Raw genomic sequence first — 22,619 nt, forward strand, 5'->3', positions numbered from 1 at the left:
GTTTTAGCTCAATAGAGCTTCTTTGTTGTTGTTGATGGTGATGAGTTCTCTGGATACCTACCCACTGACTAAGAGGAAGGAGAATGTGAACAAATCTGGGACAGACATGACTGACAACAGAAAATGCCATTCACATTATTTTCAACATCTATAAGGAGTTGGTGGATAGAGCAGTTACACTTTTAATCACTTTGGAAAAGAGGGGAGTTTTTGTCTAACACTATAAAACATATTGGACTTTGGGTGACCAGGGTTCCCACTTTATGTAGGACTACACTGCATGTTTAACCCTTTTCCCACCTGCCCTGCATTCTGAGACACTATCTTACATTTTGATTAATCTCAGTTAAAGTCAATCCAGAAGCCTGTTGAAAGTCTCTTTAATCTGAGGGTTCAGATCACAGGTCAAGTGCAGGTCAAAATTAAACCATTAAAAGTGACCAATAAGATAAGCTGTGCAGAATATGATGGAACTACAACAAATAAAGACTGCTTGTAAGTGGTTGAACTCAGTGAAGAAAAGAAAACTCACTTTAGGCTTATTCAACTACAGAGGGAGAGCTGAGATGTGCATTTGTATTTCGAGTGCTAAACTCCAAACACAAAATTCACACCACCTGTCAGCACTCATCTACGTCACATTGTCCCACGCAAGCACAGTCTTTGTCCCACTTTTAAGTTGTTGAGCTGGAAAAATATATTTTAGATTTCATATTTTTCCTGAACACTCCATAAACACGCTAACAGATAAAACAAACATTTTTTTAAAAAAAACTTCTGGCGGTGAATTAACGTTAGAGTTAAAGTTAAAGTTATTTTTTATGACAGGAAGTGGCCTGCTACGTTTATTTCACAAGTTCAAACCGGAGCAATGCGGGCATATCGTAACCCTACGGACTTTGCCTAAACTGTTAATAATTTATAAAGGTTTCTCCATTTTGGTGGATTGGGATGTTTTAAAACAGCAGGTTGTTTAAAGTACATTAGTAAGAAAACTCCGGTATCCAAACATGAAGGTCCTGAACAGAGACGAGCTGCAGGTCGCTGAAGGAGTTCTGCTCAAACACTTACCGAAGAGTTATAAGGTATCTGCGACATAAACCGCGTGTCTTTGTGCTTTACAGCCTCAGCAGCGCTTAAAAGTGTTTCGTGCTTTCAGGTGTACGGTTTCCTGTACGGAATCAACAGGAACAAACCGACTACACTAGAAGTTGTGGTCGATACGTGGCCTGATTTTAAAGTTATCATCTGCAGACCGGACCCCGAGGTGTGTTTAAATCCCGTCAGAAAACTGTGGATAGCTTTTCAAGACGGAAATCTTTCGCTTGTCACGTGATTGTGACAGCTTTTGTTAATTTCACAGAACAAGCGTGCCTCGATTTTCATGAAAAAGATGGCATACTACAGCACGGATGAACAGAGTTTGAGGAAAATGCTGACAGACGAGAATGCAGTTGATTGGAGCACTTATTTCATGATAGGAGGTGAGCTCAGATCACTGCAGAAAATAAGCACGAAATAAATATGGTGGCTTTTACGTCACTACATTTGACAGCTGTTACTATTTACACAGTTTTATAGACAGAGCACACACTTTGTACAATATTCTAATAAAAAGTTTAATATTTATGTGGACATTTTTCCTGAATTAAATACAAAACTGCTTGGATAACCTCTTGCGAGGAAAAAGAAGAGAAAGAAATTCATGTGAATACTTTCCATTCGACAGGGCTTGATGTTTCCCATGCACCAATGCTTAAACAAGTGTCTTCTGACAGAAGAGTGAACCACAAAGTCTATACTTTGGTGCATCTTCTGTATTTGCCAGACGCCAACCATCTCCACATGCCAGTGGTTGACAGGTATAATTTGATAATTAAGATGCACTTTAAGTTATATCTGTGTATAAGTTATGATTTTAAAAACACGTTAAAAAAGACCATCCTGTGTCAGTTGTAAGGTTATACATATCGGCATTTTTTTTAATGGCTGTCTTTAGCAAGTCTTAAAATTAGGTCACACAACATATTACACTGTCATGACCTAACAGAAACTAAGCCATAAAACAGAAGCTGTGTAATAAGGTTCTGCCACAGCATTTCAGTCAGGTTGAGGTCTGGACTTTGTTCCATCTGTTCTTTTCAGTCATTCTGTGGTAGATTTATTGCTGTGCTTGGGATCATTATCATGTTGGATGACCCATTTTAGGCCAGTCTTTAGCTGTCAGCCAGATGTCGCCACATGTAACACTACAATGCTTTAATATACAGAGGAATATACAGTGGTCTACTCAAAGACTGCAAGGTGCCCCAGTCCTTTGGCTTCCCAGACTAATGGGTTTTAATAATTGCCTCTTTAATATTATTCCTACTTGGCACCTTACCAGCAAACTGCTCAAGCTTCTGCTTTTATAGAGGTTTACACACTTTCTTCTGATACTTTGATTATCAACATCTGACTGCTGCTTACCTTCCTCATTCAGTGGAAATAGTAAAACCCAGTATGAAGGCAAAAACACGCCAGTCCACTGTGGTCATTTCACACTTAGCCCTTCCAAAATTTGAAATGTATTAAGTACATTGCAGGGTCATTAATCGTCAGAAACTATTAAGGTAGTCGGCTAGTATGTATTTACATGATGTAAATGTGTTAGTACTCTCTTTTTAAACACTTACTGCAGATTACTGCAACTTACTGTAACTTCTACATGCATGTACATTTCATGGCTTGGAGAGGCAAAGCGACAAATGGACACGGTGGACCGGCATGTTTATTACATGTTTTGCAGCGAGATCAGGTTCAATAGTAATAGTATAGTTAGTTTTTCACATACTGCTTCTGCATTTTGGCTCGGTATTTGTTCAATAAACAACGACACAGTGTATTATCTTATGTTTTGTTGATCTGTGGTTGTATTTACCTTATTTTAAGCTCTAATCAAGACCAAATGATGTTTATTATGTAGTTATATATAAAATATTAGACTTTAAGGAGACTGTACATTTTTTCACTATGACTGTAAATATGCTTCAGAGCAATGTAAATTATATTGCTTCTCAACAACTTTGGTTTTTCGTTCTACAGTGAGCTTGAGTCGAGGATTTCGTCTCTAAACCTTTCCCACGTTGACTTGGTGAATAAAACCTGGAAGTTCGGAGGAGACGAGAAGGGTTACAGGACCATTGAAAACCTAATCAGTAACTTCCCATCATGCTGCATCACAGACAGCCAGGGTCAGCCCGTGTCCTGGATACTTGTGTATAATTACTGTGCTCTGGGAATGTTGTATACGCTGCCAGAGCACAGAGGGAAAGGATACGCCAAAATCGTGATCAGCACTTTGGCCAAGAAACTCCATGCTGAGGGTTACCCGGTGTTCTGCTACATAGAAGAGGACAATGTGCTGTCCTACAAGCTCTTTAAAAACATGGGCTTCATTGAGGATCCTTCTTACAGGGCTGCATGGTTGGAGTTCAATTTTTCAGATTAGAGCCAACATCTTTTATATGTACGTCCAACATTTGTATCACGTTGCGCCTTCTTCATTTATAAAAATAGTATTCAAATGAATGCAACCCTCTTATTTATAAAAGTGTGATCACTTCTGGTCTGTTTCTTGGAGAAGACACTGTTTCCTTGGGGCTTGCTTTTGGTTCAAGCCAACTTCTCTGAATTTCATTTTGATATATTTGTCAAAATATGGTGTGAAATGTCCACTTTTCCCCTATTTCAGAATAGTAAAGAACCTTTCCACAACTTCCTGGATCAACTCCAAAAGTAATCTTATCTAAATAGGCTCAATCCCCACTTTTGATAACTTTTTGCCTAGAAACAATCAAATCAATCACATTACCTGCACAACAGAGACAATGATGTAAACTTTTGATAACATTAAAGCATTTAAAGGAGAAGTTTAAATAAAACAGAGCTGCACTGATTTGTACTCAGTAGCTTTGTATTGTTCATTAAGGTGCTTTCTTTAAGGGGGTCACCACACCGGATCATTAACCTCAATCCGAGTTTTGGCCACTCTATTGTGGAATTATCCCGATCTGCATAAAGACTTTCTTCCTGGGTTCCTGACACAACCCTTTGCATTTATCTGGCTAAATCAGCTGTGAATCATAAAAAACAACTAACATTATAATTAAGTACAAACATTTCAAACTGAAGCTAATATGCTTCTAAAAATGGGGACAGTTTAGTACTTCATTAAAAACTGAGGGGAGCAAATAAAGCTAACTTGTCTGTGTAACCATGAGGTAGGCAAGACTGGAAGGTTCTCTCCTGTCTGTTGACCAAGGCTTGAGGAACCAGTTAATGTTCCCATCTGAGTAAATATGAGACAGTTATGTGATCTGCTGGTGAGGACAGCTGAGCGGGGTTAATTATGTTATAAGCGGAGAAATGAGGTGGAAGAAATTTATTTTATTTGGCAGCTTTATAAGCCAAAGCAGGGTCACCAAATTCAGTAAGGTGACCCAATAAAATGATTCCCCAGGCAATGAGGCTTACAATCAAACAACACAGGAGCCATAAGATTTAACAAAAAGAACAATGAAAGTCGCTCTTGATGTTTGCTGGCTTGTATAACAATGATTAGCAAAAGTGTGTCCTTCACAACTTCTCCTTTTCTTCTGCTGTGCAATAAAGAAGTGGTCTGTTGTTGGATGTCTTTCCCACGAGCGTTAATTCTAAACACCAGTGCAATTAATACTATCCATGGTTCTCCAAAGTGAAAGACATTTAATTGAAATCTTGATGTCATTTATTACTGCTTAACACAAAACAAACTGTGTCTGTATTTAAAACTTAACAAATATAAAAATAATGAGCAACGTAGAGCGTTGGTGGAGGTGGTGACAATGATTATCGTACGTTCTCTTCAATTTTACGTCTAGAAAGTGCGAATCTCTGCAACCTCAGCCTGGAGGAAAAGTCCAGTTAGCGTTTACGTCCCCTTCACATCACTTCCGCGATTTCCAGAGTTTCACACACTCTGTCTTTGATTTACAAAGACGCGCAAATGTCTTTGGAACTGTCGAAAGATCATATTTAAAACAGCTGAAAACGAGCAGAAGAGATATTTATCTCGGTCACAGCAGAGTCCACAGGGAGTTTCATGTGCTGTAAATAACTATTTACATTTCATTGATTGTCATCATTGCCATCGCAGTTTAACCTGAAAAGGTTAAAGTGTCAGAAAACTGTGCAACTATCCAAACATGAAGGTCCTGAGCAGAGACGAGCTGCAGGTCGCTGAAGGAGTTCTGCTCAAACACTTACCGAAGAGTTATAAGGTATCTGCGACATAAACCGCGTGTCTTTGTGCTTTACAGCCTCAGCAGCGCTTAAAAGTGTTTCGTGCTTTCAGGTGTACGGTTTCCTGTACGGAATCAACAGGAACAAACCGACTACACTGGAAGTTGTGGTCGATGCGTGGCCTGATTTTAAAGTTATCATCTGCAGACCGGACCCCGAGGTGTGTTTAAATCCCGTCGGAAAACTGTGGATAGCTTTTCAAGACTGAAATCTTTCCATGTCGCATGATGGTGACAGCTTTTGTTAATTTCACAGAACAAGCGTGCCTCGATTTTCATGAAAAAAGTGACATACTACAGCACGGATGAACAGAGTTTGAGGAAAATGCTGACAGACGAGAATGCAGTTGATTGGAGCACTTATTTCATGATAGGAGGTGAGCTCAGATCACTGCAGAAAATAAGCACGAAATAAATATGGTGGCTTTTACGTCACTACATTTGACAGCTGTTCCTATTTACACAGTTTTATAGACACAACACACTTTGTACAGTGTGATCCATTATTACTAAAGAAGTGTAAGTTACAACAGCTTCATTGATAGCACTGGATCAGCATTATTTAATGGTCATATGGTGATTTTCCTAATGATAGTTACACCTTTTTATGTTGTTTTGCTGTTTTTACAAATTACTGTTTAACCTCTTGCAAGGAAGGAACAACAAACAAAGTATTCAATGTAAATTATTTTTGTCCAACAGGACTTGATGTTTCCCATGCACCAGTCCTCAAACAAGTGTCTTGTGACAGAAGAGTAAAATACAAAACTGATATTTTAGTACACCTTCTGTATTTGCAAGACACCAACTATCTGCACATGCCAGCGATTAACAGGTATAATCTGAAAAGCATATGTCACATGAAATATGCTTCAGAGCAATGTAAATTATATTGCTTCTCAACAACTTTTCTTTTCTTTTCTTTTCTTTTTTTTTAAGTGAGCTTGAGTCGAGGATTTCGTCTCTTAATCTTTCCCACGTTGACTTGGTGAATAAAACCTGGAAGTTCGGAGGAGACGAGAAGGGTTACAGGAAGATTGAAAACCTAATCAGTAACTTCCCATCATGCTGCATCACAGACAGCCAGGGTCAGCCCGTGTCCTGGATACTTGTGTATGATTACTGTGCTCTGGGAATGTTGTATACGCTGCCAGAGCACAGAGGGAAAGGCTATGCCAAAATCATGATCAGCACTTTGGCCAAGAAACTCCATGCTGAGGGTTACCCGGTGTTCTGCTACATAGAAGAGGACAATGTGCTGTCCTACAAGCTCTTTAAAAACATGGGCTTCATTGAGGATCCTTCTTACAGGGCTGCATGGTTGGAGTTCAATTTTTTGGATTAGCTTCATGAAACAACTGTACTCATTTTTATCAGGTTCATAAATGTGTAAAAATATAATAAAATGAATGAAACACAAATAAAAACATAATTGTTAACATTTATTATTTATTATCCCTATAAAATTGATAGGATCTAGATCAGAATATGATCTATGGAAATATAGTATGAAATGCCCAGAGATGTTCCCTTTCACAATGTCAAAAAAATCCCTCTGAGAATTCCTGGATATGGATCAACTCCATCACTTCTAAGTTGGGCCAACTCCCAACAGCCATAACATAAAAAGAAAAAAAAAGATAAAATTATAGGACAGAATTTAAAAGTTATATCTAAATTAAACTGAGCTCCAATGATTCACACTCTGAGCCAGTATCTTCCTATTCTTCTTTTGGCTGCTCCATTTAAGGGATCACCAAAGCGGATGATTTGCCTCCATCCCAGCTTTGACCAATCTGGTATGGAATTATTCTGAGCTGCATAAAGACTTGGCCAAAACTTTTCCTGGGTCCCTGACACAGTCCTACTCATTTATCCAGACATGAGACTGGCACAAGGACTATAGTGGGTTGTGCTACAAAATAAAATTAATTTATTTTTCTCATATTCTCACACCATTCTCACTTATATCAGAGAGACTGGGGTGTCTGTAGAGAGTGGAGAGTCCACAGCTGAGGGGAAGAATAAATAAGTAATATGAGGTAGTTATGTGATCTCTCGGCGAGGACAGGCGAGTGAGGTTAATTATCTTATTGGAAGACTAATGAGAAGAAACTATTTTATTTGGCTGTTAAAGAGGGCAGGATTCAGCTGTGTAGGCCAAAGCAATGTCAATAAGGTAACCCAATAATATGTTTTCCCCTGGTACTGAGTGCTTACAATCAAACACCACAGGAGCCAAAAGATTAAATAAAAGAGATAAACGATTTTAAAAACTGATTGTAGACCACTATTGTACGGATTAACAAAACAGTCTGATACAGCTAATTGATTCCCCACTAAAAGGCTGCTATGTCTCAGTATGAACAAGAACCACAATAGATTTCAGCTTATTCAGCCTGCAGTCACGAATGTCATGCCACTGTTGCCTTCAATGTGTCTTTTGTGTCCCTTTTCTCACACATACACTCCCGGAGATGTGTCAGCAACTTCCCCTACTCCTCTGCTGTGCAAGAAGTCGTCCATTGTTGTGGTTGCCTGTTCCTTCATATGAGCCGATCCCTTTATTTTAAACACCACTGAGATTAATAGTAAATGTGTCTCCAAAAGCTATTTTTTCATATCTTGCTGTAATTTATTCATACCTCACAGAAATATGTTCTCTTTCTTACTTGAATTGCTGTAAAATTGTCAGCACACCCATTGTTTAACGTCCCATTTTCTGTTTTAATAATTCAAAATATAAGTTTCACATTGCTCAGAAAGTGTTTCAGACATTCTTCCACTTATTGTATTGCGTGAGCAGTATTACATTTTATACCAGGATTTTCCTTTGGTCTCCAGAAGAAAGCAGAAATGTTCCCAGCTGACAGGAGTGACACCTGGTGTGGTCTTCTGCTGCACAAGCCCATCTGCTTCAAGGTTCGGGGTGCAGGACGCTTGGAAGTAATCAGTAGTTATTGAGTTACCTTCCTATCAGCTTGAAGAAGTCTGGCCATTCTCATCTGTCTCATTTATTTTAAAAAAGCCTCTATTTTTTGGAAAGCATCACCGTTATTGAACTTCTGTTCAAAATGCCTCAACAGCGACAGCTGCAGGTTATATTGGGCAGGACAATCTGTGTGATTGTGCAGAGAGGAGACCAGCAGGAGCAGGGGTCTCAAACTCCAGTCCTAGAAGGCCACTGTCCTGAAACATTTCCATTCGTCCCTGCTGCAACACACCTGAGTACAATTAGTAGGTCATTAGCGAGAATCTATAGAACTTGAATGCATGCTACAGCAGCTTGTGAGTGAATGAACACAGTGCAATAAAAGTAATTTTAGAAGTACATTTTTCCAAACACTTACATTTATTTAAATTTACTTGAGTAGGATAAGGGGTTGCCACTTCAGCATTCAGTCAAGTTCTATACTCTTGCTAATGATCTACAAATTTTATTCAGGTGTGTTGCAACAGGGACACATGGAAAAGTTTCAGGACACCGGCCCTCAAGGACTGGTGTTCGAGACCCCTGGGTAGAAGTCTGATCTCCTCACCTCCTCAGGATAGGAGACCAGCCTCCATTTTTATGCATCTTTTTACACTAATGACCTAATGACGGCTATAGCCTACACTGTATTTATTTCTATAAAAATAAAGTGTTGTTTGTCTTTTGTTTTCTAATGTACTAATATGAAACCTGCGTGTCGAGCTTCTGTGGTGACCTGCTGGGGTGTGTGACATAATCAGAGATCAATTAAATCCATCTAAGCTAAAATGACATAACATGTCTGGTAAATTCTGAATAACTGATAGAGGTCAGGCTTAAATGTTTAATTTTATTTTTGCTTACAATATTGTTCAAATATTTTAGAATTCAGCAGAGAAATTAGATCCAATCTCACATCACTGCTGAAAATATGATCAGCCTTTGATGGAAGGAAGCCAAAACACACTCAGAGAACAGTGAGTTACTATCGCACATACAGCACACACCACCTAACACACACCTCAATGTCTGTTTGCAATGAGGTGTAAAGGGAGGAAAGAGTGTGTAATGAGGAAGAAGCTAAAACTTTAGCTTCCTAAACTGGTCAAACTGGAGAGCTGACACAACCTGTAGAAAGCTGTAAAGAAAAGAAAAAAGGTTTTAAAATCCCTGTTTGCATAAAACCTTTCAACAACACTGAATTTTATGTGTTTTTTGTTCAGCTGTGTGTAGCAAACATCAGCCAACAACATGAAAGACACGGTGTTTGAAGCCCAGATGTTCCTCCAGTTTCGTGAGGCCGTGCTGTCTAAATTTCACGGAGTTCCATTTGACGTGTAATTATTAACAGTTAAATGACAGTGTTGCAATATTTCTGTGATCCACTGAACATGTTTAAAAATTAATCCTTGTATAGTTAATCTACAGACAAGCTCAACTCCTCAGCATAGTCAAAAAGTACACTGTGGGTGTTTCCACTGTGACCTCCAGACTGCTCAGAGGACAGGCCTAGTTCCTGTTCTGAGCTGTCACATGTGGCAGCCGGTGGGGTCTTTTTGCCCATCTACTTCAAGGTTTGATGTGTTGCATGTTGCATACTGTGACTGTAATGAGTTATTTGAATCATTTTGTCTTCCAATCAAATTAAAGCATTCTGGACATTCCCCTTTAACCTTGGGCATCAACAAGATAGCTGCTGCTCACTGGATGTTTTCTTTTTTCGAGCACATGAAGACCAAAAAAAAAAAAAAATGTTTTAACATGTTTATCAACCAAATGATCAAAATTACAAAAAAAATATCAGTTTATACTGTTTTTATACGGTAAATATGGGTAACAGTGTGGACATGTTTCCTTTAATGCATTTGTGAAATATTGTAAAACATGAAATTTTTGTTTTGATGAAACAACGACACACAAGTTTGTTCTGGTAGATGATTTTTATCTCCAAAAAACAAAAAAACTCGCTGTAAGTTGTATGACTAGATGACCAACGAGGGGAACAAATCGAAAGGAATTAGGAGGGGGGGCTCAGGCAATTCAGCAACACGACAGATTTAAAATACTTTTAAACATTTAAAAATTGTATAGAATATTATATTTATTTATTTTATTTATCCATATATTAATTTTAATATATAACTTATATTGGTAACTCAAGAAAAATAGCTATGGACATGGCATTTTAGGCTACATTTGCTTTAAAAAAGTTTTTAAAATCTGTAATTATTATTGTCAAATTGAAAAAACAAATGATGGACAGTTTCTGTCATGGGGACTTACATGGTGGCACCAAATCTCTAAACTTCACAAATCTGAAAGTTAATCAACATCATTTACTATGTGAGCTATTCGTGGGGGCGGTGTTTTTGTGCCTCCTCTTCAACTTTAAGCCTCGAAAGTGTGAATCACTACCTCAGCCTTTAGAAACAATCCCAGCTAACGTTTCCGTCGTCGTGTAGACCCCCGACTTCCGATCACTTCCGCGATTTACCGAACTGTACGCTTCATTTTTTCCTGAGTGGAGAAAAATGGCTTTTGAGTTGTCCGAAGATCAGTTAAAAACAGCGGAAAACGAGCTGAAGAAATATTTACCCATGTCGCAGCAGGTATGCTCGGTTAAATCTGTTATATTTTTATTTCTACAAGGAACTGAATGTACTGCAAATAACCAACTACTGAATTAATTTAAGGTTTACGGTTTCCTGGTGATCAGAAACAGAGTCAGATCCGACCCTGTACGCCGGGTTTTAGTGGACAGGTGGCCACAGTTCCGCGTCATTATGTGCAAACCACACGGTGAACAGGTACTGTCTGTGCAGGGGGGGCTTGCGTGCACACAATACATTGTTTAAATGCCAATACAGATCACGTGTCTATTTTTCTTCCAGAAGAGTGACCTCTTCAAAGATGCACTGCTTTTTGCAACTGATGCTGCTGTTCTAGAAGAAATCCTCAGCAAGTCATCTGTTATTGACTGGAGCAAGTACTTTTGTGTTGGTAATGGCAACAAGCTCTCTTATTGTTTGCATTGTTACTGAATCAGTTCAAACTGTTTATTCGCTGGCTCCCACACTGCAGCCCTGCATATGGCCACTGAAGTCTATTACTGCAAGTGATTTTCAATGATATAATTAGACCAGCCAATGAAAAGTCATCCTAATGCCTGGTGTTTATGTACTTCTACCTTCAAAGTGGAATTATATCTTTCAAAATGGTATTGTCTTTCATTGTGTTCAAAGTGTTATGGTATGTCATTTAGTGATAGAAAGATATGGCACTGCAAAACAAAAAAAGTTGGGACACATCTATGGTTAAACTTTGCACTTCCCATGTTGGGAGCAAGTTAATCTTTAATAAATCATGTTTTAAGACAAAAACAGGTTCACACATTTAAGGTTTTGATTACTTGTGTTAAAGGAACCAGTGTTTCCCACACTGAGATATTCAAAGCAGTGGCATCAGCAAAGGGTGTACCCTGTAAAAGAGTGGCAAAATGTTACTTGATGACATTGGAAGATGTGAGCAGGCTTCCTCCTGTTGACAGGTATTATTTACACATACAAATATTTAATCATAACTTTTACGTCCTGATAATAATACAAGCTTTGCTCTGTTCCATGTCAGTTCAGGGATCTCAGTCAGCTCTCTTGATGAATCGCACATTGGCTTGGTGAACCAAACGTGGAAGTTTGGAAAGGTCGATGTGGCCGTTGGGCTGATCCGCAACATGATTGCAAACTTCCCCTCCTGCTGCGTGCTGGATGCTGAAGGAAAGCCTGTATCCTGGATTCTGACCTATGCATCAGGCGCTATAGGAATGCTTTACACGCTGCCAGAGCACAGAGGGAAAGGCTATGCCAAAATCCTGGTCAGCAGCTTGGCCAAGAGGAATCATGCACTGGGCTACCCAGTTTACAGCTTCATAGAAGAGGAGAACGCTGTGTCCTACAGGCTCTTTACAAACCTGGGCTTCACTGAAGATCCCTCTTACAGGGAAGCCTGGTTTGTAGTCAATGAATTTCAAATATTTCCATGAAGCACAGAATAAAAGTTAAAAAAAAAAAATGCTACAGCTTTTTCTGTTCATAAGTTAAAGTCACAAGGTGAACTCAGTCTTTTAGAAAATAGTTGGAATAAAGACGATAGCCAGAATTTTGGGTTAATAGCTCTTTATTTGGCCCTCTTATTGCCCAGGAACATTTCTCTCGTTTATAAAAGGTGTGATCACTTTCACTTCTGGTCTGTCATCTATTTTGACTGTATGGGCTCTAAGTGTACAGTAAATCTCCTGGAAAAATTGCATTAAACCTGGACTGTAAAAATCAAAGAGTAAGTGAAGTAGGCGTTGATTGACAAAAATAATACAAACGTAGCAGTCCCAGACTGCGTACCACAGATAAAGATGATAATTACATGCATGTTCTGAGTGTTTGGATCCAGTAGGATCCACATCTGGATCTGAGTGAGTATGTGATTTCTTGGAGAAGACACTAATTCCTTGGGGCTTGCTTTGGGGTCAGAAAGGGCACCTGTAAGTAGCATTATTTTCAAGCTAACTTCTCCAAATTTCATTTTGATATATTTGTCATAATATGGTGTGAAATGTCCAATTTTCCCCTATTTCAGAATAGTAAAGAACCTTTCCACAACTTCCTGGATCAACTCCAAAAATAATCTTCTCTAAGTAGAATCAGTCCCCACCATTGATAACGTTTTGCTAAGAAACAATCAAATCAATCACATTACCTGCACAACAGTTTAAGGGGGTCACTACACCGGATCATTAACCTCAATCCGAGTTTTGGCCACTCTGTTGTGGAATTATCCCGATCTGCATAAAGACTTTCTTCCTGGGTTCCTGACACAACCCTTTGCATTTATCTAGCTAAATCAGCTGTGAATCATAAAAAACAACTAACAGTATAATTAAGTACAAACATTTCAAACTGAAGCTAATATGCTTCTAAAAATGGGGACAGTTTAGTACTTCATTAAAAACTGAGGGGAGCAAATAAAGCTAACTTGTCTGTGTAACCATGAGGTAGGCAAGACTGGAAGGTTCTCTCCTGTCTGTTGACCAAGGCTTGAGGAACCAGTTAATGTTCCCATCTGAGTAAATATGAGACAGTTATGTGATCTGCTGGTGAGGACAGCTGAGCGGGGTTAATTATGTTATAAGCGGAGTAATGAGGTGGAAGAAATTTATTTTATTTGGCAGCTTTATAAGCCAAAGCAGGGTCACCAAATTCAGTAAGGTGACCCAATAAAATGATTCCCCAGGCAATGAGGCTTACAATCAAACAACACAGGAGCCATAAGATTTAACAAAAAGAACAATGAAAGTCGCTCTTGATGTTTGCTGGCTTGTATAACAATGATTAGCAAAAGTGTATCCTTCACAACTTCTCCTTTTCTTCTGCTGTGCAATAAAGAAGTGGTCTGTTGTTGGATGTCTTTCCCACGTATGATGCGCATTCATTTGCAAGTAATACTATCCATGGTTCTCCAAAGTAAAAGACATTTAATTGTTATCTTGGTGTCATTTATTACTGCTTCACGCACAAACACAAACACGCACACGCTGTACTTGCGTGTTCTCATTTATTTTCACCTGGTTAATCTAGGTTTAGGTACAGCACTTTTTAAAGTCCACTTTCTTTTTTTATCATTAAAATAAAGGGTTCAGATTCCTGAGAGAGGGTTTAGGGTCTCAGTGTTTTGGTGAAGTATTAGAGGCTACACCTGGATTTACCTGTGGTCTCCAGGAAAAACCAAACAAACTGTGACTGTATTTAAAACTTTACAAATATAAAATTAATGAGCAACAGGGACGTTGAGCGTTGGTGGTGGTGGTGACAATGATTATCGTACGTTCTCTTCAATTATACGTCTTGAAAGTGCGAATCACGACAACCTCAGCCTGGAGGAAAAGTCCAGTTAGCGTTTACGTCCACTTCACATCACTTCCGCGATTTCCAGAGTTTCACACACTGATTTGATTTACATGAGCGCACAAATGTCTTTGGAACTGTCAAAAGATCATATTTGATCATATCATATCTGAAACTGAGCAGAAGAGATATTTATCTCGGTCACAGCAGAGTCCACAGGGAGTTTCATGTGCTTTAAATAACTATTTACATTGATTCCCCACTAACAGCCTGCTATGTCTCAGTATGAATAAGAACCACAATAGATTTCAGCTTACTCAGCCTGCAGTCATGAATGTCATGCCACTGTTGCCTTCAATGTGTCTTTTGTGTCCCTTTTCTCACACATACACTCCCGGAGATGTGTCAGCAACTTCCCCTACTCCTCTGCTGTGCAAGAAGTCGTCCATTGTTTTGTTTTTTCTGTAATCTTTTTTTTCTTTTTAGGTATGCCTTGCCAGTAAAATGCTGGAATATTGAAAGGATAGCATCAAATCAGTTTCCTGTTCTCAGCTGACAGGAGTGACACCTGGTGTGGTCTTGTGCCGCACAAGCCCATCTGCTTCAAGGTTTGCGGTGCAGGATGCTTGGATGTAATGAGTAGTTATTGAGTTACCTTTCTATCAGCTTGAAGAAGTCTGGGCATTCTCATCAGTCTCATTTATTTTTAAAAAGCCTCTATTTTTTGGAAAGCATCCATTACAGCTGCAGGTTATATGGTGCAGGGCATTCTGTGTGATTGTGCAGAGAGGAGATCAGCAGGAGTCTGATCTCCTCACCTCCTCAGGATAGGAGACCAGCCTCCATTTTTATGCATCTTTTTACACTAATGACCTAATGATGGCTTAGGTCACTACTGTATATAGTAATAAGTGTTGTGTGTGTTTTCTAATGTACTAATATGAAACCTGCGTGTCGAGCTTCTGTGGTGACCTGCTGGGGTGTGTGACATAATCAGAGATCAATTAAATCCATCTAAGCCAAACTGACATAACATGTCTGGTAAATTCTGAATAACTGATAGAGGTCAGGCTTAAATGTTTAATTTTATTTTTGCTTACAATATTGTTCAAATATTTTAGAATTCAGCAGAGAAATTAGATCCAATCTCACATCACTGCTGAAAATATGATCAGCCTTTGATGGAAGGAAGCCAAAACACACTCAGAGAACAGTGAGTTACTATCGCACATACAGCACAGACCACCTAACACACACCTCAATGTCTGTTTGCAATGAGGTGTAAAGGGAGGAAAGAGTGTGTAATGAGGAAGAAGCTAAAACGCTTCTTAAACTGGTCAAACTGGAGAGCTGACACAACCTGTAGAAAGCTGTAAAGAAAAAAAAAGGTTTTAAAATCCCTGTTTTCATAAAACCTTTCAACAACACTGAATTTTATGTGTTTTTTGTTCAGCTGTGTGTAGCAAACATCAGCCAACAACATGAAAGACACGGTGTTTGAAGCCCAGATGTTCCTCCAGTTTCGTGAGGCCGTGCTGTCTAAATTTCACGGAGTTCCATTTGACGTGTAATTATTAACAGTTAAATGACAGTGTTGCAATATTTCTGTGATCCACTGAACATGTTTAAAAATTAATCCTTGTATAGTTAATCTACAGACAAGCTCAACTCCTCAGCATAGTCAAAAAGTACACTGTGGGTGTTTCCACTGTGACCTCCAGACTGCTCAGAGGACAGGCCTAGTTCCTGTTCTGAGCTGTCACATGTGGCAGCCGGTGGGGTCTTTTTGCCCATCTACTTCAAGGTTTGATGTGTTGCATGTTGCATACTGTGACTGTAATGAGTTATTTGAATCATTTTGTCTTCCAATCAAATTAAAGCATTCTGGACATTCCCCTTTAACCTTGGGCATCAACAAGAGAGCTGCTGCTCACTGGATGTTTTCTTTTTTCGAGCACATGAAGACCAAAAAAAAAAAAATGTTTTAACATGTTTATCAACCAAATGATCAAAATTACAAAAAAAATATCAGTTTATACTGTTTTTATACGGTAAATATGGGTAACAGTGTGGACATGTTTCCTTTAATGCATTTGTGAAATATTGTAAAACATGAAATTTTTGTTTTGATGAAACAACGACACACAAGTTTGTTCTGGTAGATGATTTTTATCTCCAAAAAACAAAAAAACTCGCTGTAAGTTGTATGACTAGATGACCAACGAGGGGAACAAATCGAAAGGAATTAGGAGGGGGGGCTCAGGCAATTCAGCAACACGACAGATTTAAAATACTTTTAAACATTTAAAAATTGTATAGAATATTATATTTATTTATTTTATTTATCCATATATTAATTTTAATATATAACTTATATTGGTAACTCAAGAAAAAACTAGATAGCTATGGACATGGCATTTTAGGCTACATTTGCTTTAAAAAAGTTTTTAAAATCTGTAATTATTATTGTCAAATTGAAAAAACAAATGATGGACAGTTTCTGTCATGGGGACTTACATGGTGGCACCAAATCTCTAAACTTCACAAATCTGAAAGTTAATCAACATCATTTACTATGTGAGCTATTCGTGGGGGCGGTGTTTTTGTGCCTCCTCTTCAACTTTAAGCCTCGAAAGTGCGAATCACAACCTCAGCCTTTAGAAACAATCCCAGCTAACGTTTCCGTCGTCGTGTAGACCCCCGACTTCCGATCACTTACCGAACTGTACGCTTCATTTTTTCCTGAGTGGAGAAAAATGGCTTTTGAGTTGTCCGAAGATCAGTTAAAAACAGCGGAAAACGAGCTGAAGAAATATTTACCCATGTCGCAGCAGGTATGCTCGGTTAAATCTGTTATATTTTTATTTCTACAAGGAACTGAATGTACTGCAAATAACCAACTACTGAATTAATTTAAGGTTTACGGTTTCCTGGTGATCAGAAACAGAGTCAGATCCGACCCTGTACGGGTTTTAGTGGACAGGTGGCCACAGTTCCGCGTCATTATGTGCAAACCACACGGTGAACAGGTACTGTCTGTGCAGGGGGGGCTTGCGTGCACACAATACATTGTTTAAATGCCAATACAGATCACGTGTCTATTTTTCTTCCAGAAGAGTGACCTCTTCAAAGATGCACTGCTTTTTGCAACTGATGCTGCTGTTCTAGAAGAAATCCTCAGCAAGTCATCTGTTATTGACTGGAGCAAGTACTTTTGTGTTGGTAATGGCAACAAGCTCTCTTATTGTTTGCATTGTTACTGAATCAGTTCAAACTGTTTATTCGCTGGCTCCCACACTGCAGCCCTACATATGGCCACTGAAGTCTATTACTGCAAGTGATTTTCAATGATATAATTAGACCAGCCAATGAAAAGTCATCCTAATGCCTGGTGTTTATGTACTTCTACCTTCAAAGTGGAATTATATCTTTCAAAATGGTATTGTCTTTCATTGTGTTCAAAGTGTTATGGTATGTCATTTAGTGATAGAAAGATATGGCACTGCAAAACAAAAAAAGTTGGGACACATCTATGGTTAAACTTTGCACTTCCCATGTTGGGAGCAAGTTAATCTTTAATAAATCATGTTTTAAGACAAAAACAGGTTCACATGTATAAGGTTTTGATTACTTGTGTTAAAGGAACCAGTGTTTCCCACACTGAGATATTCAAAGCAGTGGCATCAGCAAAGGGTGTACCCTGTAAAAGAGTGGCAAAATGTTACTTGATGACATTGGAAGATGTGAGCAGGCTTCCTCCTGTTGACAGGTATTATTTACACATACAAATATTTAATCATAACTTTTACGTCCTGATAATAATACAAGCTTTGCTCTGTTCCATGTCAGTTCAGGGATCTCAGTCAGCTCTCTTGATGAATCGCACATTGGCTTGGTGAACCAAACGTGGAAGTTTGGAAAGGTCGATGTGGCCGTTGGGCTGATCCGCAACATGATTGCAAACTTCCCCTCCTGCTGCGTGCTGGATGCTGAAGGAAAGCCTGTATCCTGGATTCTGACCTATGCATCAGGCGCTATAGGAATGCTTTACACGCTGCCAGAGCACAGAGGGAAAGGCTATGCCAAAATCCTGGTCAGCAGCTTGGCCAAGAGGAATCATGCACTGGGCTACCCAGTTTACAGCTTCATAGGAGAGGAGAACGCTGTGTCCTACAGGCTCTTTGCAAACCTGGGCTTCACTGAAGATCCCTCTTACAGGGAAGCCTGGTTTGTAGTCAATGAATTTCAAATATTTCCATGAAGCACAGAATAAAAGTAAAAAAAAAAATGCTACAGCTTTTTCTGTTCATAAGTTAAAGTCACAAGGTGAACTCAGTCTTTTAGAAAATAGTTGGAATAAAGACGATAGCCAGAATTTTGGGTTAATAGCTCTTTATTTGGCCCTCTTATTGCCCAGGAACATTTCTCTCGTTTATAAAAGGTGTGATCATTTTCACTTCTGGTCTGTCATCTATTTTGACTGTATGGGCTCTAAGTGTACAGTAAATCTCCTGGAAAAATTGCATTAAACCTGGACTGTAAAAATCAAAGAGTAAGTGAAGTAGGCGTTGATTGACAAAAATAATACAAACGTAGCAGTCCCAGACTGCATACCACAGATAAAGATGATAATTACATGCATGTTCTGAGTGTTTGGATCCAGTAGGATCCACATCTGGATCTGAGTGAGTATGTGATTTCTTGGAGAAGACACTAATTCCTTGGGGCTTGCTTTGGGGTCAGAAAGGGCACCTGTAAGTAGCATTATTTTCAAGCTAACTTCTCCAAATTTCATTTTGATATATTTGTCATAATATGGTGTGAAATGTCCAATTTTCCCCTATTTCAGAATAGTAAAGAACCTTTCCACAACTTCCTGGATCAACTCCAAAAATAATCTTCTCTAAGTAGAATCAGTCCCCACCATTGATAACGTTTTGCTAAGAAACAATCAAATCAATCACATTACCTGCACAACAGTTTAAGGGGTTCACTACACCGGATCATTAACCTCAATCCGAGTTTTGGCCACTCTGTTGTGGAATTATCCCGATCTGCATAAAGACTTTCTTCCTGGGTTCCTGACACAACCCTTTGCATTTATCTAGCTAAATCAGCTGTGAATCATAAAAAACAACTAACAGTATAATTAAGTACAAACATTTCAAACTGAAGCTAATATGCTTCTAAAAATGGGGACAGTTTAGTACTTCATTAAAAACTGAGGGGAGCAAATAAAGCTAACTTGTCTGTGTAACCATGAGGTAGGCAAGACTGGAAGGTTCTCTCCTGTCTGTTGACCAAGGCTTGAGGAACCAGTTAATGTTCCCATCTGAGTAAATATGAGACAGTTATGTGATCTGCTGGTGAGGACAGCTGAGCGGGGTTAATTATGTTATAAGCGGAGAAATGAGGTGGAAGAAATTTATTTTATTTGGCAGCTTTATAAGCCAAAGCAGGGTCACCAAATTCAGTAAGGTGACCCAATAAAATGATTCCCCAGGCAATGAGGCTTACAATCAAACAACACAGGAGCCATAAGATTTAACAAAAAGAACAATGAAAGTCGCTCTTGATGTTTGCTGGCTTGTATAACAATGATTAGCAAAAGTGTATCCTTCACAACTTCTCCTTTTCTTCTGCTGTTCAATAAAGAAGTGGTCTGTTGTTGGATGTCTTTCCCACGTATGATGCGCATTCATTTGCAAGTAATACTATCCATGGTTCTCCAAAGTAAAAGACATTTAATTGTTATCTTGGTGTCATTTATTACTGCTTCACGCACAAACACAAACACGCACACGCTGTACTTGCGTGTTCTCATTTATTTTCACCTGGTTAATCTAGGTTTAGGTACAGCACTTTTTAAAGTCCACTTTCTTTTTTTATCATTAAAATAAAGGGTTCAGATTCCTGAGAGAGGGTTTAGGGTCTCAGTGTTTTGGTGAAGTATTAGAGGCTACACCTGGATTTACCCGTGGTCTCCAGGAAAAACCAAACAAACTGTGACTGTATTTAAAACTTTACAAATATAAAATTAATGAGCAACAGGGACGTTGAGCGTTGGTGGTGGTGGTGACAATGATTATCGTACGTTCTCTTCAATTATACGTCTTGAAAGTGCGAATCACGACAACCTCAGCCTGGAGGAAAAGTCCAGTTAGCGTTTACGTCCACTTCACATCACTTCCGAGATTTCCAGAGTTTCACACACTGATTTGATTTACATGAGCGCACAAATGTCTTTGGAACTGTCAAAAGATCATATTTGATCATATCATATCTGAAACTGAGCAGAAGAGATATTTATCTCGGTCACAGCAGAGTCCACAGGGAGTTTCATGTGCTTTAAATAACTATTTACATTGATTCCCCACTAACAGCCTGCTATGTCTCAGTATGAACAAGAACCACAATAGATTTCAGCTTACTCAGCCTGCAGTCACGAATGTCATGCCACTGTTGCCTTCAATGTGTCTTTTGTGTCCCTTTTCTCACACATACACTCCCGGAGATGTGTCAGCAACTTCCCCTACTCCTCTGCTGTGCAAGAAGTCGTCCATTGTTTTGTTTTTTCTGTAATCTTTTTTTTCTTTTTAGGTATGCCTTGCCAGTAAAATGCTGGAATATTGAAAGGATAGCATCAAATCAGTTTCCTGTTCTCAGCTGACAGGAGTGACACCTGGTGTGGTCTTGTGCCGCACAAGCCCATCTGCTTCAAGGTTTGCGGTGCAGGATGCTTGGATGTAATGAGTAGTTATTGAGTTACCTTTCTATCAGCTTGAAGAAGTCTGGGCATTCTCATCAGTCTCATTTATTTTTAAAAAGCCTCTATTTTTTGGAAAGCATCCATTACAGCTGCAGGTTATATGGTGCAGGGCATTCTGTGTGATTGTGCAGAGAGGAGATCAGCAGGAGTCTGATCTCCTCACCTCCTCAGGATAGGAGACCAGCCTCCATTTTTATGCATCTTTTTACACTAATGACCTAATGATGGCTTAGGTCACTACTGTATATAGTAATAAGTGTTGTGTGTGTTTTCTAATGTACTAATATGAAACCTGCGTGTCGAGCTTCTGTGGTGACCTGCTGGGGTGTGTGACATAATCAGAGATCAATTAAATCCATCTAAGCCAAACTGACATAACATGTCTGGTAAATTCTGAATAACTGATAGAGGTCAGGCTTAAATGTTTAATTTTATTTTTGCTTACAATATTGTTCAAATATTTTAGAATTCAGCAGAGAAATTAGATCCAATCTCACATCACTGCTGAAAATATGATCAGCCTTTGATGGAAGGAAGCCAAAACACACTCAGAGAACAGTGAGTTACTATCGCACATACAGCACACACCACCTAACACACACCTCAATGTCTGTTTGCAATGAGGTGTAAAGGGAGGAAAGAGTGTGTAATGAGGAAGAAGCTAAAACGCTTCTTAAACTGGTCAAACTGGAGAGCTGACACAACCTGTAGAAAGCTGTAAAGGAAAAAAAAGGTTTTAAAATCCCTGTTTTCATAAAACCTTTCAACAACACTGAATTTTATGTGTTTTTTGTTCAGCTGTGTGTAGCAAACATCAGCCAACAACATGAAAGACACGGTGTTTGAAGCCCAGATGTTCCTCCAGTTTCGTGAGGCCGTGCTGTCTAAATTTCACGGAGTTCCATTTGACGTGTAATTATTAACAGTTAAATGACAGTGTTGCAATATTTCTGTGATCCATTGAACATGTTTAAAAAATAATCCTTGTATAGTTAATCTACAGACAAGCTCAACTCCTCAGCATAGTCAAAAAGTACACTGTGGGTGTTTCCACTGTGACCTCCAGACTGCTCAGTGGACAGGCTTAGTTCCTGTTCTGAGCTGTCACATGTGGCAGCCGGTGGGGTCTTTTTGCCCATCTACTTCAAGGTTTGATGTGTTGCATGTTGCATACTGTGACTGTAATGAGTTATTTGAATCATTTCTTTCATCCAATCAAATCAAAGCAGGCTGGATATATCCCTTTAACCTCGGGCATCAACAAGATAGCTGCTGCTCACTAGATGTTGGTGGTGTAGAATATTATATTTTTTTATTTTTTTATTTTTATATATAACTTATATTGGTAATTGAAGTTAAACATAGACGGCTAGGGACATGGCATTTTAGGCTACATGTGCTTGAAAAAAAAAGTTTAAAAATCTGTGAATATTGTAAAAAAAATAAATAATGGCCAGTTTCTGTCATGGTGGAACATCATGACAGAAACATCACTCGTGTACCTAATAAAGCGGTCGTGTACATTCAAAATATCTTTAAACGTCACAAATCTGAAAGTTAATCAACAAGTTTCTATGTGGGGGCGGGTTTTTTTGTGCCTCCTCTTCAACTTTAAGCCTCGAAAGTGCGAATCACAACCTCAGCCTTTAGAAACAATCCCAGCT

At 38.9% G+C, this 22,619-nt stretch overlaps 3 protein-coding genes across 5 annotated transcripts; all 3 read left to right on the forward strand.

Moving 5' to 3' along the window:
• The first annotated feature begins 857 nt into the window (after positions 1 to 857).
• LOC308388776 (uncharacterized protein) lies at positions 858 to 6,737 on the forward strand. Its single transcript, XM_080869670.1, has 10 exons — positions 858 to 1,085; positions 1,160 to 1,267; positions 1,364 to 1,484; positions 1,730 to 1,862; positions 3,085 to 3,480; positions 5,204 to 5,300; positions 5,375 to 5,482; positions 5,578 to 5,698; positions 6,024 to 6,156; positions 6,261 to 6,737. The coding sequence occupies exons 1-10, from the start codon at positions 1,011 to 1,013 to the stop codon at positions 6,664 to 6,666; spliced, it is 1,698 nt and encodes a 565-aa protein (XP_080725796.1). The 5' UTR covers positions 858 to 1,010; the 3' UTR covers positions 6,667 to 6,737.
• A 3,959-nt stretch (positions 6,738 to 10,696) lies between these two features.
• On the forward strand, positions 10,697 to 13,689 carry LOC308388854 (glycine N-acyltransferase-like). 2 transcript variants are annotated; one of them, XM_080869809.1, is made up of 5 exons: positions 10,697 to 10,901; positions 10,986 to 11,099; positions 11,187 to 11,292; positions 11,713 to 11,839; positions 11,920 to 13,689. In XM_080869809.1, the coding sequence occupies exons 1-5, from the start codon at positions 10,824 to 10,826 to the stop codon at positions 12,329 to 12,331; spliced, it is 837 nt and encodes a 278-aa protein (XP_080725935.1). In that variant the 5' UTR covers positions 10,697 to 10,823; the 3' UTR covers positions 12,332 to 13,689. The 2 variants fall into 2 exon arrangements, with proteins under 2 accessions (XP_080725935.1, XP_080725934.1); XM_080869808.1 differs by having other exon boundaries at positions 10,699 to 10,901; positions 11,184 to 11,292; positions 11,920 to 13,686.
• A 3,135-nt stretch (positions 13,690 to 16,824) lies between these two features.
• LOC308387972 (glycine N-acyltransferase-like) lies at positions 16,825 to 18,616 on the forward strand. 2 transcript variants are annotated; one of them, XM_080868391.1, is made up of 5 exons: positions 16,825 to 17,020; positions 17,105 to 17,215; positions 17,303 to 17,408; positions 17,829 to 17,955; positions 18,036 to 18,616. In XM_080868391.1, the coding sequence occupies exons 1-5, from the start codon at positions 16,943 to 16,945 to the stop codon at positions 18,445 to 18,447; spliced, it is 834 nt and encodes a 277-aa protein (XP_080724517.1). In that variant the 5' UTR covers positions 16,825 to 16,942; the 3' UTR covers positions 18,448 to 18,616. The 2 variants fall into 2 exon arrangements, with proteins under 2 accessions (XP_080724517.1, XP_080724516.1); XM_080868390.1 differs by having other exon boundaries at positions 16,830 to 17,020; positions 17,300 to 17,408; positions 18,036 to 18,610.
• The last annotated feature ends 4,003 nt before the right edge of the window (positions 18,617 to 22,619 follow it).

Source organism: Rhamphochromis sp. 'chilingali' (genome assembly GCF_963969265.1).
Source record: "Rhamphochromis sp. 'chilingali' genome assembly, chromosome: 20".
NCBI lineage: Eukaryota > Metazoa > Chordata > Actinopteri > Cichliformes > Cichlidae > Rhamphochromis > Rhamphochromis sp. 'chilingali'.

Excerpts from the sequence above, each read along its gene's own strand:
- LOC308388776 (XM_080869670.1), top strand. The coding sequence starts at position 1,011 with ATGAAGGTCCTGAACAGAGACGAGCTGCAGGTCGCTGAAGGAGTTCTG. Across the intron at positions 1,863-3,084 it reads CACATGCCAGTGGTTGACAG|TGAGCTTGAGTCGAGGATTT; the intron begins GTATAATTTGAT and ends TTCGTTCTACAG. Across the intron at positions 5,699-6,023 it reads CACTTATTTCATGATAGGAG|GACTTGATGTTTCCCATGCA; the intron begins GTGAGCTCAGAT and ends TTTGTCCAACAG.
- LOC308388854 (XM_080869808.1), top strand. The coding sequence starts at position 10,824 with ATGGCTTTTGAGTTGTCCGAAGATCAGTTAAAAACAGCGGAAAACGAG. Across the intron at positions 11,293-11,712 it reads GAGCAAGTACTTTTGTGTTG|GAACCAGTGTTTCCCACACT; the intron begins GTAATGGCAACA and ends CTTGTGTTAAAG. Across the intron at positions 11,840-11,919 it reads AGGCTTCCTCCTGTTGACAG|TTCAGGGATCTCAGTCAGCT; the intron begins GTATTATTTACA and ends GTTCCATGTCAG.
- LOC308387972 (XM_080868390.1), top strand. The coding sequence starts at position 16,943 with ATGGCTTTTGAGTTGTCCGAAGATCAGTTAAAAACAGCGGAAAACGAG. Across the intron at positions 17,216-17,299 it reads GCAAACCACACGGTGAACAG|AAGAGTGACCTCTTCAAAGA; the intron begins GTACTGTCTGTG and ends TTTTTCTTCCAG. Across the intron at positions 17,409-17,828 it reads GAGCAAGTACTTTTGTGTTG|GAACCAGTGTTTCCCACACT; the intron begins GTAATGGCAACA and ends CTTGTGTTAAAG.